Below are 18,003 nucleotides of genomic sequence, written 5' to 3'. Positions count from 1 at the left end.
CATTAGCCGTATTTTCTCTTCATTTTACATTTAGTTCGTTGTTTGAATTTATTTCAAATTTTTTTCTAATGTTTTTTTTCACTCTTTAAATAATTAAAATCCATTTTTTTAACTTCTTCTTGTTATTTTCTCCATTTTGTGTGTTTCTATAGTATACCATTTTGGTTTTCTAATATTTTTGTATTCCATTTTGTCCGTTTGCTTCGCTTTCGATCAATCCTTCTAAATCTCTTTGTTTATTTTCGTCTTTTCATCATTCCAGTTTTTCAAAACTTTACGGTTCGTCGTTTTTTAATTTTTGCCATTGTTATTTTATTTTTGTTTTTTATATTTATTCCACTAATTTTATGCACTCTTAAAGTTTTATTCACTTTTTCTATCGCATTGAATATTTCTTGTTCTTGATGTTAAATAAATTTTATTATTTTCGGTTCATCGAGTTTTTCAGTTTAATGCATTTTTATATTAATGTTTGGTTTCTTTCTAGTAGTTTTTTTTTTCATTTTCATTGATTCTTAAAATTTTTCTACTTTTACCCATTTTTTATTATTTTCACCATTTGTTGAACAATGTTTGACTTCTTTAATCTTTGCAATTTGTTTGCTATTTTCTTTTATTAATATTTTTATATGTTCTGTTTTAGTTTTTATCGATAATACATATTTTTCCAATTGACTTTAATTTGTTTCAATATTCAGTTTTCCCATTGTCTTTTTTTATTTTTTCCATCGCCGTTTAGATAATATTTTTAATTTTTGTAATTACTATATTTTAATTTCTTCCATTTTTTTACTTTTACTAACACTATTGACTAAAATGGCTTTGTTCTATGTCACCAAAACTTTTGAAAAGGTATTTAAAATATTCCTAAGTATAAACAGTCCTACGTTATTTCCGTCATTGGCACTACAAATAACTAGAGCAAAAAATTGGTACATAACTATAAAATTTCAGTGAATATCAGTGAACTCCAATGAATTTCAAACTTTAGCTTTTTGGTACTCGGGCAATATACAGTGGCGGGGCCCGTACGTTGTATACTCCCGGGCCCGCATTTTCTCTTTACGGCCCTGGGGGAGGGGTTTGGAGGTTAAAACTCCCCAAATCAATTAATTGGATTGAAGAAAAGACTCATCGATGCTGACTAATTTAATTAAATTTTACTCAAATATTGTCTGAACAATTGTTTTAAGCATCACGGAAACTTGGAAAACTGAAGTAAAGCGATCATGTAACTGATCTCGTAGTCGGGATTCCATATCTGTCAAATCATATCAGTATCATATAAAATAGCCGCATGAGAAAACTAAAATAGATTCTGGCGTTCAAAAACTAATCATAACGGTAAAATTTCTAATCATGGTGGGCTAACTTTTGAAGGGATGTGCCGAAATATTGGCAGATAGCATTTCTTCGAATGGGAAACGAGGTTGGAATAATAAATAGTATGGTTAATAACGAAAATAACTATTTCGAATAGTAAAAAAAGAAAATTATGAAAAATAGCGTTTTTCGTTTTATAGGAGGTCAGATTTTATGAACATTTGATTTTTGTTATATTATCATAATATAATAATACTTAAAGTCAAGGTCACATCATTTCAAAGTCGTAAACTTTGGAGTTTTAGTATATTCGAAAATTTTGCAACGTGAAATAGCACAACATCTGATAAAAAAATGTTTGCCTCCTAGAAGTAGTCATCGAGAATTTACTTTTCAAACAAATTTCGAGACTTAATGCCTTCAGTAAAGTGTTCGAGAGTGTTACAACAAAAAACTTTCTTGAAGATATGAATGCTCCATGCGTTTAGGGTACCGTAACATATTGAAATATTAAATTAAAATTAAAAATTAAAATACCTTTAAAATAAGTTGACGTGATATTACTCTATAAGAACAATATTATCTGTTGTTCATAAACAATAAAATCCACGTTTTGTCGAAGGCATGAGTTTCTGAATCAAAGCTAAAGGTTATTTTGAGGAAAATTTGATGCGGAAAATTTCGTAAATATCGATTAATAGCTCGATATGCTGCATACATACCTCCAACAAAGTTATTTTAAATAACTTTTCTAAATACACGTGGTCTCTTATTATTTTTTTGCACCATAAGGACTTCTAGCAGACTTCATTAGGAAAATTGTTATGTCAGAATACAAGAAATATTAATTTGAATTTTTTTATACCTTCAAAGATGACAATTTCGGAATTATGTCATTTTAACCGCAATAAAATTTTTTGAACATTTATTCCACGAGTAAAAAATTGAGTCAACAACATTGCAAGAATTAACTCAAACAAATATTGGGTTACAAAGCACCATCGAACATTAGTGATTATCAATGTTGTAGCACGTTTAAGTGCATGTATTGAGTATGTTGATTTTCAAGGTGAATATTTTGAAAAATATGAACCCATTTTTGATAATATACAGGGTTCGAATCTATGAGAAAATGTCGAAATACTAAAGGTCGAAGAGTCAAAAGACCCAAGAGACAAAAATCGAAGGACAAAAGGTCGAAAATACAAAAGGTCGGATAAATTTAAAGTCGAAGCAAAAATTTTAACCTTCATTTTTTTGTAAAAATACCCTTCAAGGAACGAAAAATAAAAAATGTCGCATACCAATCAAAGTTAGTTCATCATTTTGAAAGCAGGAGAGTAATTGTTGCAATGAAATAAATAAATAAATGAATGAATATATAAACAAATAAATAAATAAATATATAAATAAATAAATAAAAAGTATAAATAATTCAACACGGCCACCTAATTTGGCTACGCTACATTGCTTTAGTTTGTGTGCTGGTTGACGTCGCTCCGCTCAGCCGAACCTAAACTAATTTATAGCCCCTATGGTTGAGAAAGCCGGGCAAACGAGTGATGCTTGGCACCACTTCGGTTCCTTGGCCTCGGTTATTCAGTTATACATATTTTGTGTTTGGCACATTCGAATTTTTTTTTAATTTTATTTCGATTATAGTGGTTTTAACCTTAAGGTCATTCGCCTCTTCGGGTTAGAAAAATCTCTTATGAAAAATTTCTAACCCTATGTGCGAGGTCGGGACTCGAACCCAGGTGCGCTGCGTACAAGGCAATCGATTTACCAATACGCTACGCCCACCCCCAGGCACATTCGAAATATTTTTTTGGACCTTTGGGTATTTCAGTATTCTTTTCTGTATAATTGATTGCGATAGTCGATCCAAATATGATGTGTTATACTCCAAATCGCAAATTATCATTGAGAAAGGAATAAAATTAGTAGAACAATCATCGTATAAATAACAGCTCATGTTATAAAGTAGGAAAAACGTTGCGATGGAATAAGATAACAGCATCAAAAAGTCTCATTGTCGCTCGCATTTAATGCTTTTAAATATTGTACCCTTCCGAAGTTTCGTCCCTTTCGTAATATTGTCCATTTAGACCTTCTGTTATTTCGACCTTTCGTCCATTCTGACTTTCGTCCTATTGCTCTTTTTGACCTTTTGTCCTTTCGAGCTTTTGTCATTCGACCATTTATCTTTCGACGTTTTGTCCATTCGACCTTTTTCTTTCGACATTTAGTTTAGTTTAGTTCATGGTTTAGAATCTCTCGAGGGGTATTAGATGATCATATTTAGAGAAACAAAACGTTCCACACATACCATCAAATCTCAACCGCTACAGAGTTAATGTACTTTTTCTGTAATTGACCTGTTTGTCTTTAAAGCGTTCAACTTAAAAACTGTGCTTTGTATTTTAAAGTTTTCAGTTACATTTCATATGTTTGTGATTTTGATGGGTGTTTAGTTAATTTTCTCATAATAATGAATTATGAACATAAAAATATCTATTATCAAAAAGTTGAGTTTCAAGACGATCCATAATCTGTGCTTCAACTTCATTCTTCTACCTCTTCACATTTCGTTGCACATTCAATATTAAACTTTTTTCTGTAGTTGACTCGTACGTGCTTAAGGTTGAACAGAGAAAAAGCAAAAATGGAAAACGAAAAAAGCAGTTTTTTCCACAGCAGTACTGTATTAACATTCTACAAAGGCTGAATAATTTGTATGAAGATCTACCACACGGTGTGGAAAAAATTGCTTCTTCGTTTTCATTTTTTTTCTTTTCTCTGTCCAACCTTAAAAAATTATATCGTTATTTTCAAGGTATTATTAGGTATTAACAAATTACCGATGAAATTATTTTTACATATCTTTCGGTTAAGTGCACAAATTACGTTTTACTAGAAAATTAGTTAAAATTAGCATCTGAGGAGTATTGTAATTTTTCTAATTCCCAATCAACAAAATTCATCATTTCGATTGTTCATTTTATGCACCTAACATTCTTTACAACTGGTTCTTTGACACTTCACCGATATCTATTTAATAGTGGATACAACATAAAGTCACCACAAATGACATACGTTAGAAATCATCATTTTTGCGTTGCAATAATGTGAGTGAAAAGATTTTAAGAAATTCCACTAAAATCCGTCCGAAAATCTTTAAAATTTTAACCAGATAGTCTATTATTTCTATTTCGTTTATTTGACACGGCTCATAGCGGTAGATTATCGGAGCCGTGGATCTTGTGTTTAAAATATGTGAAAAAAAATAAAAACAAGTATTATTGATTGTCCGTTGGATCTCGCGCGCGCAATTTTTTATTGCGAGCGGAGACCTTCTTTCGCCTACTGCGTCATAATTCTCTCCTGTCCTCCAAATCAAGGTCATCATCGTAAAAGTCCCTTGGTGCTCGCGACCAGATGTTCTTTCCTGCATCTTGTACTTACGGGTGACCAATGTAAATCCGTCGTCATTGTTATTATCTACTTCACCGATGTTGCTTACAGTGGTTTTAAGGGTGCTGGATGCTGCTTTGGCAGTTGTCAATATGGGCGGAACAGCTGCCACAAATTTGGAAACCGTTTGTGGTTCAGGTATTGGTGTTGAAAACTCTTTTTTGGATTGGTTTGCCGTGGATGCGTTGGCAATCGGTAGAGAGGCTATTCTCCTCTGTATCTTCCGCGCAAGGTTGCCCGTAGTGCGCTGTCTGATTACAATATTTGCAAGTAGGAGTTTGCCCCTCATGGGCGCATAACGTAGTTTGGTTAATAGTAGCTTCGTGGGTTTTGAGCTTTATAGTCAAGTGGGAGGGGATAGGTCTTTCGATCCGCATCCTCAACACAAGAACACCGTTAGGTGTGTCCAGTTTATACTTGTATAACGACGGAGCTATACAAACAGGGTATTTTTTATTTTTTTTCAATATTTTGTGTTAATGTTATGCTAAAAGATGGGTTGGTAATATCAGAGATATAACCAAAGTGAAGTAGAATACACTTTAGCCCGATAAAATAAACAAATTGAATAGAAAAGTTCTTTCAGAAAAAATACGTGCGTTTCCAGGTTCGTCGCTTAGTGTTCGTTTGAATAACTAGAACATGCAAGTAGAAAAAAGTTAAAAAAAATTATTATCGATATTCTTCATAGAATAATTCTTCGACACGGAACGAAAACGACGAACACTGTTTCATAAATTAATGCTTATTTATATAATTATTTTAATATTTGTTTAGATGTATTCGAGTTATAAATCCCTTGATTATTGCAGTATGTGCACCGTTGAGTGACAGAAGCACCCATTTTTTCAAACAGTTTTTAATATGGCTTAAAAAGACTTCGTATCCCATTTATACACCCCTCGGCCAGCTCGTGCCAGAAACAGCGCCCATTCCGTACTCGGCAGTAATCTGCCAGAGCGTTTCAATAATTTTCAATCGTACAACAATCTATTATCTATAAATAATTACGCCTGAGCAGCTTCACATTTGTTTCCCATAACCATGGGCAACCGACCGTACAGGGAACCCAAACGTATAATCTGTGTATCTGTAAATGAGAAGATCTGTCGGTTTTTGTTTCACCCTCGTGGTACCGGTAGTGGAAATCTGCTTTTGATATACCACGATCGTTGATTAATCGAGATGATGGTGATGATGTTCACCGAAAGAAAGCTGTAAACCAGGCGTGAAATGTTTTCTTCGTTCCGATCTCTGTCAGTTTCACAAATCACGGCTACTTCTACCCGACGACGACGACGACGGATTTGGTTTGAACACGTAACCGAAACCCTCGGTACAATATTGATAGAGTGACTGTAATCATGCTAAAAGTGCTATACATTTTCCTTCTCCAGGGAACGCTACTGTTCCTGAAGCTGTACGGAAATCCAGAGATTGTGAAAACGCACTGTAACCGAACGGCGACCGTAAGTACTAGCTCATAAATCAAACTATATGCATTTTTTTCAACACTACTAACACTAGGATAAGCGATGGAAATTCAAAATTGTGCTTCCGCAAACTAACCCAACCAACCGTAAAATACCAACCGAACGAGTGATATAATCTCTCGAATCAACAGAGCGCAAACATCACTCATTCAACACAAACCTATTAGTACTTGTCAAAAAGTGTATTTCACCATCGCAAGCGGACAAAGGGAACATCGGAAAAATAAAAATCCAATCATTCATACTTTTCCTCCATCTCTCTCTCTCTCTCTCTCTGGTGCTGGTGGGAAGCATGCCGCACCGGGAAGAGGAACAAAGCTACACCATATAATTCATACAGAAAAGTTTCCACCAACTATTTTTATCGCCCCATGATTTGTTTCCTGCCCAGGAGGCAGATCCTGTGAGTTACATGCAGCTCGACCCGGCACACCCGCCAGCGCCAACCATTCCATTGGCATATGATTAAACTCCACACCGAACGATTTCCAGCACCGCGCGTTTGCTAGTAGCCCACTTAAACTGGTGCCCTCCGTTGCTTCGGGGCTGGGAACGTGCCGGCTGGGATGGTGGGCGCGTTGTTTCCTTCGGCAACACCTTTGCCGGTGTTCACCGGGGTTAGGGTTGCTTCGACAAATGTTGGACAGTTGTATTCGATCGATGTCGGGAATCACCGAATGGGATCGGTTTCATCTTGTTTAAAATAGCGGATGTTGTGTTTTTCGGGTTTTTTAGATGCGTGGAATCGAATATTTTTACGAAGTAAGTGTTATAACTTTGAATTATGGAGGAAAAAGCTAACCGCATATTATACATTAGAGTGACCAGAGAAAAATGATCACCATCGGCCGACCCTATAGTTCATTGCTAGCTCCACCAAGAATATTTGCCCCCAATTTTATCCAAGATTAGCAGGTCCAACTCTGCAACTAACGTACTTAAAGCTTGTTTGGAATTTTTCAACAATTTACATGGAGAAACGTAATAAGAAGTTGTGAGTTTTTCGCTTAAAATCTCTGTATCTTCACGGAACAAAATCTGTTCATAAATTCTTGAAAACAAGATCACATGAGCTGAAGGATTTACGAACACCAGGACCAAGTTCCTGAAATCATGAATAATAAACCTCGTATTCATGAAACGGTTTGTATATCCGCAAAACTAGTTCGCGTCGAATATATACATGGCGTTACATGTGAATGTTTGGTAGGGTCACTGTGGTTGTTCTCTGGGCATGTTTGGTTGTTGTTGTGATCCTTGTTCACAATTTGGGATTACACAGCCGACAGTTAAACAGTGTTTATGATTGCAGGAACTTATTCACGATTTTTGTAATTTCTCATCAAATTACCGTGATATTTTATTCATGAGTTTGCTATCGAACTTTCCTGTTAGAGTAGCGTGATTTATTGCAGGATCTTAGTCTCGATCTCTATTTCGTGGCATTTTGATCATGAGTAGAATGTTTCATGCTCATGATTTCAGGATACTAGTGACGATTTTTGTGTGAGCAATGTGATTTATATTCATGATTTCCGGATCTTTGTCAGGATTTTCATAATTTCTATTCACGTTATCGTGATATTTTGGACATGAGTAGAGTGATTTATGTTAATAAATTCAAGATGTTTTGTCGCGATTTTTGATTTTTTAATCATTTAATCACAAGTAATGTATTTCATATTCATGATTTTAGGATCTTAGTCACGATTTTCGATAATTTTGTCGGGGATAGTATGATTCATGTTATTGATTTTAGGATCTTAATGAAGATTTTCATAATTTATTCGCGCGGTACCACGATATTTTATTCTAGAGCTTAAATTCGAATTTGACACATGGAGTGATGTAATGTATGTTCATTGCATCAGCAGCTTTATTATGATATTCGTAATTCGTAATTTCGTCTTATCGCGATCTGTTATGTTTGGGTCATTGTCGGTTTTTGTACTCGTAGTATCGCGACAATATAGACAGTGGGTTCCATGAGAAACCGGCCGACCGCAAAATGTGACCATCGTCGATTCGAACAAAACTTTACATTTGTGTGCGATTTATGAATCTCCATTATTTTCTCCGGCAATTGCAATATACTGATACAAGGGCAATTTTTCAAAAGGGTGTAAACGTTTCTACGCGCAAAATTTTCAAAATTGTTTTGTTTGATTACACTATTTTATACAGTAAAACTATCTGTGAATTAGTTACAGGGAATGAATACTTCTACACGAAAAAATATACACTGAAAAAATGTTGTCTCATTTTTGACAAAAACAAAAATTTATGATAAAAATTCAAATTTCAAAAAACCCACTTTTTTCCAATTTTTTTATATTTTGTCAACGAAAACCTAAAAAGAAAAGAAAATTTTTGAATGTGATTTCATGATGGAGAAAATATCAGCAAAAAAGTTTTTAACAGTAACTTTATACATGTTTGTAAATTTGATACTATTTGACATACAAAACTGTAATTTTATTACAGAACATAATTCTAAGTATCAGTCTAAATCAAAATACATTTAACAAATATCTTCCGTAATGCGATAGTTTCCGAGATATTTGAAATTTTGCTCTAAAAAAAAACAATTAATTCATGTAATTATGTCCTTTTTAAAAGTTATTCGCGTTACCCAATCATAAATTGTCAAAAGTCTAATGTTTATCTTTTTAAAGCCATAAAAGAAGCTTTTTCAGTGAATTTGGATCATGGAGAAGCTTTTAATAAAAAAGTATTCCTAACAACAACTTTTGAAAAAAATTATGATTCATACTATTTGTAGTGAACAGTAGAATTTTATTTTTGAATATGATTCTAAATGCTTAAAACAAAAATTTTCTGAACTACTACAAGTTCTCGAGATATTTTAAATTTTGCTTTAACAACACAATTAATACTACCTTGTCAGAAGTTATTCGTGTTTCTCCATCAACAACAATTGGTCCATAACATTTCCTTTTACTGTATAAAATAGTGTAACCGAACAAAAAAATTAAATTGTTGCACGTAGAAACGTCTACGCCCTTTTAAAAAATTGGGCTTGAGTCAAAATAATCTTATTGACTGTGGAAAATGTCTAGTTTTCCATGCCGGTTAATCCTGTAAAGTTTCATCGGAATCTAAGATGGTCGGTCACGATTTTTGAGATTTTTGGACGGATCTTCGTGGAATTCGTCAGGAACATAAATGTGTGACTAATAAGCGGGATCTTGTTCCATAAACTATCACGAACACGATTTTTGGCTCTATAATGTATTTTTGGTGAACAGCGCAGTTGTCTTTTTCTGTCGAGACATCACACTGAACCTTATCAAATGAATTACGATGTGCTAGGTCCTATGTTGCATGAAATTACAAATCATTAGGGATGTCTTCTAAATATCACCAGCACGCAAGATAGATCCTAGGTCAAGTACTAGGAACCATGAACTAGTTCACGAACCCATGAATAGTATTTCATGATTTTGTGAAACATTGTACGTGCACGAAATGCCAGTCGTGACTATTGTATTAGGAATCATGAATCAGTTCACGAATACATGAAAAATATTTTATGATTTCGCGAGCACAAATAGTAAGTCGGGACTTTCAGTTCATGAATACATGAATAATATTCTATGATTTCTTGATGTTTTACGACCACGAATGGTATATCGTGGCTATTATATTAGGAATCATGAACCAATTCAGAAATGTATGAATAATATTTCATGATTTCGTGAACTATTTCACGACTACAAATGGTAAGTCGGGACTACTATACTAGGAATCATGAACCAGTTCACGAATACATGAATAATATTTGATCATTTTGTTGGCTATTTCTCGAGCACAGATATTGGATCGTGACTAATATATTAAGAATCATGAATTAGTTCACGAGTATTGGATGGACTCAAGAATAAAACTCTGAGTTTGCAGTGCAAAGCAAGCGTAGAAACAGTATAAAAAATGTCTCGACTGAATATGAAAATTCACTGCGAATTGACTGGGCATCTCCACTCACCTTATCGGACACGTCTCCATAACAGGGATTGTTAATCGATAATTAATCGTCATCGTCGATAACGTTAACCACCCGTCAACGTCATCGGAAACTCCGTTAACGATGTGTCGTCGCCTTCATCGTCATCGTCGATAGTTGTATCGTCGTTTTCATCGTCATCGTCGGTTCATCGGTTATCGCGATACATTTTGCGTTACTTTCCCGTTTATTGGGGTTGAAGTTGATGCGGTTAACTTTCAATTGTTTAGAAATAAATACCTATTGAAGGACATGTTGTTGGCAGTTGAAAATCAATTGTTTTGGACATTTTCTATGCAAAGGGGGGGGGGGGGGGTCCGACGATGTGTCAAAATGGATTTTTTCAACTTTTGAGGAAAGTTTGTTATATTGAAGAAGTTATTGGTAAGTGAAAATCAATAGTTTTGGGCATTTTCAATGTACCGTCGGTGCATCAAAATAGAATTTTTTCAACTTTTCGCGAACTTTTTATATTGAAGGGCAGGTTGTTGGCAGTTGAAAATTGATAGTTTTGGACATTTTCAATTCACACGAGGATCAAAATTGGCAAAAAGGTGAAAGAAAATCTTTGAACCACGAAAAACATTTTTAGTTATAGTGTCTTGAGCAAAGCTTATTTATATTTTTTTGCATTTAAAAAGTATTAGTTGGGTGATTAATTCCTTTAAAGCTGAGAAGAAAGTTTTTGCTTATGTTTATGAAAATTAATATCTTAAGTACACTAAGGTTTTTTTTTACACGGTTTTTTTTTGCACGGTTTTTTTTTACACGGCTTTTTTACACGGTTTTCGCAATTAGCACGGTTTTTTTTGCACGGTTTTCGCAATTAACACGGTTTTTCGCAAAAATATTCTAAGTCCTTTTAAAGGCAAAAGACTTAGACGATTTCTCAACAATTTTTTTTGCACGGGTTTCGCAAAAGTGTTCTAAGTCCTTTTGGAGGCAAAAAATTTAGACGGTTTTTGACCAAGTTTTTTTGCACGGATTTTCAAATTTACACGGTTTCTGATTTTCCATTTTGAATGCAAAGAATTTCGAAGATTTTTGGAAAAGTGGAAGTGATTGCTTTTGGAACAGCATTAACGAGTAGATGCCAAATGTTCATGTCTGAGGCCATTTAGAAAACCAAGATGGCGACTTCCGGTTCAGTGGAATTCTCTGAAACCCCATCAATGTGGGTATTTTTGGAACGGGATTGATGAGTGGACGTCAGATATCGATGTTTAAGGCCATTTTGAAAACCAAGATGGCGACTTCCGATTCATTGGAAGTCTCTGAAACCCCATTAATATGGGTAATTTTGGAACGGGATTGATGAGTGGACGTCAGATATCGATGTTTAAGGCCATTTTGGAAACCAAGATGGCGACTTCCGGTTCAGTGGAATTCTCTGAAACCCCATCAATATGGCTATTTTTGGAACGGGATTGATGAGTGGACGTCAGATATCGATGTTTAAGGCCATTTTGAAAACCAAGATGGCGACTTCCGGTTCAGTGGAATTCTCTGAAACCCCATAAATATGGGTATTTTTGGAGCGGGATTGATGAGTGGACGTCAGATATCGATGTTTAAGGCCATTTTGAAAACCAAGATGGCGATTTCCGGTCCAGTGGAAGTCTCTGAAACCCCATCAATATGGGTATTTTTGGAACGGGATTGATGAGTGGACGTCAGATATCGATGTTTAAGGCCATTTTAAAAACCAAGAAGGCGACTTCCGGTTCAGTGGAATTCTCTATAACCCAATCAGCATGCATATTTTCAGAGCGGGCCTAATAAAGCGCATGATAGAGATCAGTGTCAGAGGTCATTTGGAAAACCAAGATGGCGACTTCAGGTTCATTGGAATTCTCTAAAATCGAATCAATATTGGTATTTTTGGAATGGAATTGACGAATAGACGCTAGATATCGATGTCTGGTGCCATATTGAAATTCAAGATGGCGACTTCCGGTTCTGTGGAATTCTCCAAAGCCCAATCAATGAGTATTTTTGGAACGGGATTGACGAGTAGGTGCCAAATATCAATGTCTGAGACCATTTCGAAAATCAAGATGGCTACTTCGGTTTAGTAAAATTTTCAATTACCACAACAATGTGAGAATTTTTGTAATAGCGTTAATGAATAGATACCGGATGTCAATTCCGGAAGTCATGTTTTCATCTAAGATGGTGACTTCTATTTTAGTGCCAAGACGATGTTTTAAATATAAAGACACGCGGCGAGAAAAACAGTAAATTTGGCTGCACGGTTTTACAAATTATTTGTCTGCTAGTTTTGGCAACCAGGAATATTGTGTAAACAGCGAGTGACTTGTAGTTTTAATGAATGCTTGGCGAATTCCTTTTTTGAAATATTTCCCACAATACTCAATCATGTAACTTGGAAACGCATTGATTTACGTTACTGAGCCTGTCTACATGTTTTTCGTTGCACTAGAAAAAATGTATCGAGGATGCAGGATGCAGACATGCATTTCTTTTCATTTCAATCTCAATACTCCCCACGCATTACTTCCTAAATCCGCCATATTTGTTTACATTGCTAGTTTGGAACCGTTGTTTTGGGTTCGATTGGAACTTTTGGCTTCAGTCTTCGCGCATCTCTATAAGCATCATCTCTGCTTTAGTGTACATCTCATTCATCTTAAGGGGGCGTCTGGTGTAGTGGGCAAAAAAATTGACTTCTTTTTTATCCGCTTAATTGTTTGTATTGAGCTTCTAGAATAGTCTCCCGCAATCTCGGTGACCACGCTGAACTTCTTTTGTTTTAAACAGCCATGCATTCCTCGCGCGTATTTGCTGTGACACACGCAGATTTCAATCTATCGGCAACAATTTTCTTAAGACTGACAGCGATAAAAATACAGTGTGAACAATACACTTTAAACTACTTCCACCCAAATTTTTAAGAGAAAATACCAAATGGATTGTTTTCCACGTCATTTTTTCCGTGGTGCAATTTGATATGGAGTATCCTTTAATAGCGTTTTTTCGAAACCGCGTTTTTCAAATTGGTGAACACGATAACTCAAAAACTAATCAAAGAATTGACTTGATTTTTTTTATGAAAATGCACAATATGTGTAGCCTGTCGGTGAACCACAGAAAACAGAATGAAAAAATTGTTCTCTCTATTATTTTGAAGAAAAGTGCACGAATTTTACAGAAAAATATGAGATTTTTCGGTTTACATGAAGCCATTTTTCTAAACTCGAACTTTTTTTGGGTTCATCGAGTAACTACAAGTCTAAGCTTTACAAATTTTACTTAATTTCCTGTGTCAAACAATTTTATCAAGAGTCATCGTGTTAGCCGCGGCGCTCCTCGACGTGGAAATGGTTGGACGTCTACTCTTGGAACGCTCGTATGTGTGGCTCTGCGTGGCTGCCGACCCTATTCTGCGCGGCGTGTGACGTGAGACGACTAATCTCACCTCACTCTACGTGACTTCACCCAATTCTGAAGAGTCACTTCGGGTGACGTGAGACTCCCATTTAACCGCAATGAGGAATCTCATCTCACCCGAGTCGACTCTCAGAATCGGGTGAGAAAAGTCACGTAAAGTGAGGTGAGTTTCGTCGTCTCACGTCATACGCCGCGCAGAATAAGGCCGGGCAAATATTTTTTTCGTACAGAATAAACGTACAAATTTAAAGCTTAACATTACATAAAAGATGCATTGTTTCCTTGCCTTCAAAATCGTAAAACAAAATAACTTTCGGTTTGAGCACTTTACACCAGACGCCCCCCTTAATAATACAGCGAAGACCTGATTTTATTATTTCCCTCTGATTATGTCAGCTTTTTGATTCGACTTTGAGTCTCGCATGAAGATTCGGTCGATGAGCTCTAGCGGACGAACCAACTCAAATTCGAGTAAATCCATTCATGAGCACATTTTTCTTATCTTATAAATGCAAAATATACAAAAATAAATGTATCTTTTTGTTTTACGCTGGATATTTATACTCAGACCTCTGGCAACTGCATATTTGTCAATCCAGTTCCAAAACACTCCATGTTGTGAGTTATACAGAATATCGCTAAGCCGATAGTCTCAATGTTGTATTTCAAAATGGCCTCAGACATTGAACTCTATCATGCGCTCATTAGGCCCGCTCGGAAAATATGCATACTGATTGGGTTATTGAAAATTCTGTTAGACCGGAAGTCGTCATCTTGGTATTCCAAATGGCATCAGGCATCGATATTTGGTGCCTACTCGTTAACACTGTACCGAAAACAACCATATTGTTAAAGTGCGGGACAAAAGGAAACCTCAAGATCCGACGTTTCCACTTTTCCAAAAACCTAAGGAATTGGAAAAAGCAAAAACCGTGCTACTTGCATAATCCGTGCAAAAAAAAACCTGTTCAAAAATCGTCTAAGTCTTTTGCCTTCAAAAGGACTTAGAACATTTTTGATAAAACTCCGAAATCATCCCTTTTCCTAAAATCGTCTAAGTCTTTTGCATTGAATGTAACGCGGTTTTTTTTTGCACGATTTTCGGAATTAACGCGGTTTTTTTTGCACGGTTTTCTGAATTAACACGGTTTTTTTTTACACGGATTTCGCAATTAACGCGGTTTTTTTTTACACGGATTTCGCAATTAACGCGGTTTTTTTTTACACGGATTTCGCAATTAACGCGGTTTTTTTTACACGGATTTCGCAATTAACGCGGTTTTTTTTTACACGGATTTCGCAATTAACGCGGTTTTTTTTACATGGTTTTTTTTTTACACGGTACGTATCCCCCGTGTAAAAAAAAAACCTTAGTGTATTAACTTCGCTGAAGAGACTATGTGTCTATCTATCGATTTTAATTTACATTTGTGCAGATTTCATTGATATACCCCTGAAAATTGCTTTTTTCAAAACATTTTTCCTGGTAATTTTGTAGAATTTCAAAATGTGCCAAGATGTTGTTCAGCATAAGAAAATACAGAATTTTTGTAATGTAAGTTTATTTGTATCTCTTACAACTTAGAAGTTATCGAATGTTTTAGTGCCCAAAAAGCAATATTTTGGTACGGAAGCCGCAAATTTCCGCAGACGAATACTAATACGAATCTGTAAAACAAACTATCAAAATCGTTTAGTGGGCTCTAGCTTACGTTCAAGTCAAATTCGAGTAAATTCTTTCTTTAGCATATTTTTCTTATCTTAGAGATGCAAAATATACAAAAATAATAATACTGTACTGTAAGACCTCCTTAAGGGAATTTTTTGCTAAATGATCAGAACGGGTTATGAGGCTTTGTCGAGGGACTAAAGAAGAATATTTTAACCGCTCCGATTTATTAAAAAGAAAGAAAAAAAATGTTAGTACAGGTGTTTGCGTTTCGACTTCGTCTCTTCAGAACCAGAAGAAAATATGTGCCGATTTTGTCAATGTCATCGTTTTATCAGCCTATAATTCGCCAAGGGGCTGATAAAAACGGGTCTTCACTGTATTCATAAAATGAATAAAACTCTATTATGAGGCCGTACAAAAATTACACAACATATTCAAGGGTAAAAGAAGGAAGCATGAAGCATCTTGTTACATAGTGGAGAGAAGAAACGGAGGAGGGGGCTTAAAGCTTCCTAACTAGAAAAGGAAATCAAACGTTGGAAATATGTATGTATATTCTCCTTTTTAAAATCCGAAATCTTCTGGTTTAAATTAAAATTATAATAAAATCTGTTAATCACCACACGACTTAAATGTGTAGTGTAATTTGTGAATGGCCTGATAATAGTGGTTTAGTAGTTTTTTCAATATATGTTTTTGCGTGCTAAAAATTACTAATTGCACAATAGCTCGAAATTTGTTTTCTTCATGGTCAAAACAATTTTGGTCACCTTTTTGCCGCTTGGAAACACTGTGCACCTTGGACTCTTCTGTGCACCAACTTACTCGAAAAGTTGAAAAAATTCAATTTTGACACATCGTCGGACCCTTCTGCGTATTGAAATGTCCAAAATTATTGATTTTCAATTGCCAACAACTTTCTCTTCAATATAATACATTTTCCCGAAAAGTTGAAATAATATTATTTTGACGCATCGTCAGACCCCGCTGTGCATAGAAAATGTCCAAAACTATTGATTTTCAACTGCCAACAACATGTCCTTCAATAGGTATTTATTTCTAAACAATTGAAAGTTAACCGCATCAACTTCAACTCCAATAAACGGGAAAGTAACGCAAAATGTATCGCGATAACCGATGAACCGACGATGACGATGAAGGCGACGATACATTATCGTTAACGGAGTTTCCGATGACGATACATTATCGTTAACGTGTAACGCCGATAAATTATCGTGAAAAATGTATCGCATTAACAGCCCTGCTCCATAATAGGGTTAAATTTCAAATTGCAAACGACAAGCGTAATAAATATAAGAAACACAACGACAAGGGCTTTTGATCCATCGGCGGTCCAAAAGAAAAATGGATGGGAGAAGAGCAATACTGGCAAAGACCGACTACCATATGAGCAGTTCAAACTCGATAGAGTGACCCAGTGAATTGCACTAGATGATTTTGAAGATAAGACCAGGAGTGCGATTTTACGAAGTTTTGGCTTCCGATAGCGATACATTTTCTGACAGAGTAAAGTTCTGGAGTGTTCAAATGTTTACCACCGTTTAGGCAAGCAAAAGTAGTAACAAGCTAGTGTCAGACCTTTATGATATCTCAAGAAATCTTTTGGAAGTATTCGTCAATGTAGATTTGTCGGTAAACGGATAAAATTTAATAAAAAAAACTGGCTTATTTTGACAAATCTACAAATCGCTTGCCACACAAAAAACCCGCTGAGTAATTCGACAGCTTCAGCTTAAACCAATTCAAAAAATTTCCTACTTGAAATTTTGCTTTTTTTTAAAACGGTTTTTAAACCAAAGCTTTGGAAGTTATAGCTTGGCGTGGAAGAGCCGGTATATTAATACATGCTGTTACTTAGTGTAGAATTAGCCTTCATCCTTTACGGCTATTGTACAACCGCCAGGAGAAACCTAAAACGTTGGTACACAATCAGGAATAGCGAATCAGAAAAGATGATTATATGTCAGTGATTCACTCAATATAGAATAGATAAACGCTATGATACAAAAACTTGAGGTCCGTGCAGATTAAGTCTTCGGTACGGATCAATACCTTGACCTAAGAACTCCTAGCATGTTGTTAGTCGCCTCTTACGACATGGGAGCAGGTTTCCAGTGGTTCTATTCTTGGCTGAAATAGTGCAAAAAAAATTTAGCCCGTCGGACACCACACGGCTTTTCACTGGCATACCCCGATCACTAGATTATAACAGAATGTAATTTTCGTACTAAGCTATGTTACAAATCTGGTCGCGTTAGTAGTTGAAATTGCAGAAAATTATAACATTTAACAGAGGGGACGGGCATAATAGCGTAGTTGGTAATTCGATTGCCTTGTACACAGCTCACTTGGATTCGATTCCCAACCCCGCACATAGGGTTGAAGATTTTTCCAAAAGCAATTTCTTTAACCCGAAAAAAGGCGAATAACGCTAATATTAAAACGAATATAATGAAAATTAGAAAAAAGAACATGCAACAGAGCGAGATATATTTTTGAAATGCTTTTGTTATGTTTTTTTTCTGATCGGGACTCTATTCACTTTCGGGCTTGCACAATGCGTTTTTTGTCACGATCACAAGAAA

General features: G+C 35.5%; 1 protein-coding gene across 13 annotated transcripts in view; it reads left to right on the top strand.

Annotated features, from left to right (window-relative positions):
* Window positions 1–18,003, top strand: part of LOC131690758 (collagen alpha-1(XVIII) chain) — a 1,092,580-nt gene that overhangs the window by 799,246 nt on the left and 275,331 nt on the right. For 11 of the 13 annotated variants that reach the window (XM_058976747.1, XM_058976742.1, XM_058976748.1 and 8 more), the window contains exon 6: window positions 6,195–6,266. The exons of the other annotated variants lie outside the window; for them this stretch is intronic. In XM_058976747.1, coding sequence (XP_058832730.1) covers window positions 6,195–6,266 — 72 coding nt within the window. The remainder of the gene's footprint in view (window positions 1–6,194; window positions 6,267–18,003) is intronic. 13 annotated transcript variants of the gene reach the window in all.

This window comes from Topomyia yanbarensis, chromosome 3, assembly GCF_030247195.1.
Source record: "Topomyia yanbarensis strain Yona2022 chromosome 3, ASM3024719v1, whole genome shotgun sequence".
Lineage (NCBI taxonomy): Eukaryota > Metazoa > Arthropoda > Insecta > Diptera > Culicidae > Topomyia > Topomyia yanbarensis.
The sequence above is the reverse complement of the archived record's forward strand: the minus strand, read 5'-3'. Positions and strand labels throughout refer to the sequence as shown.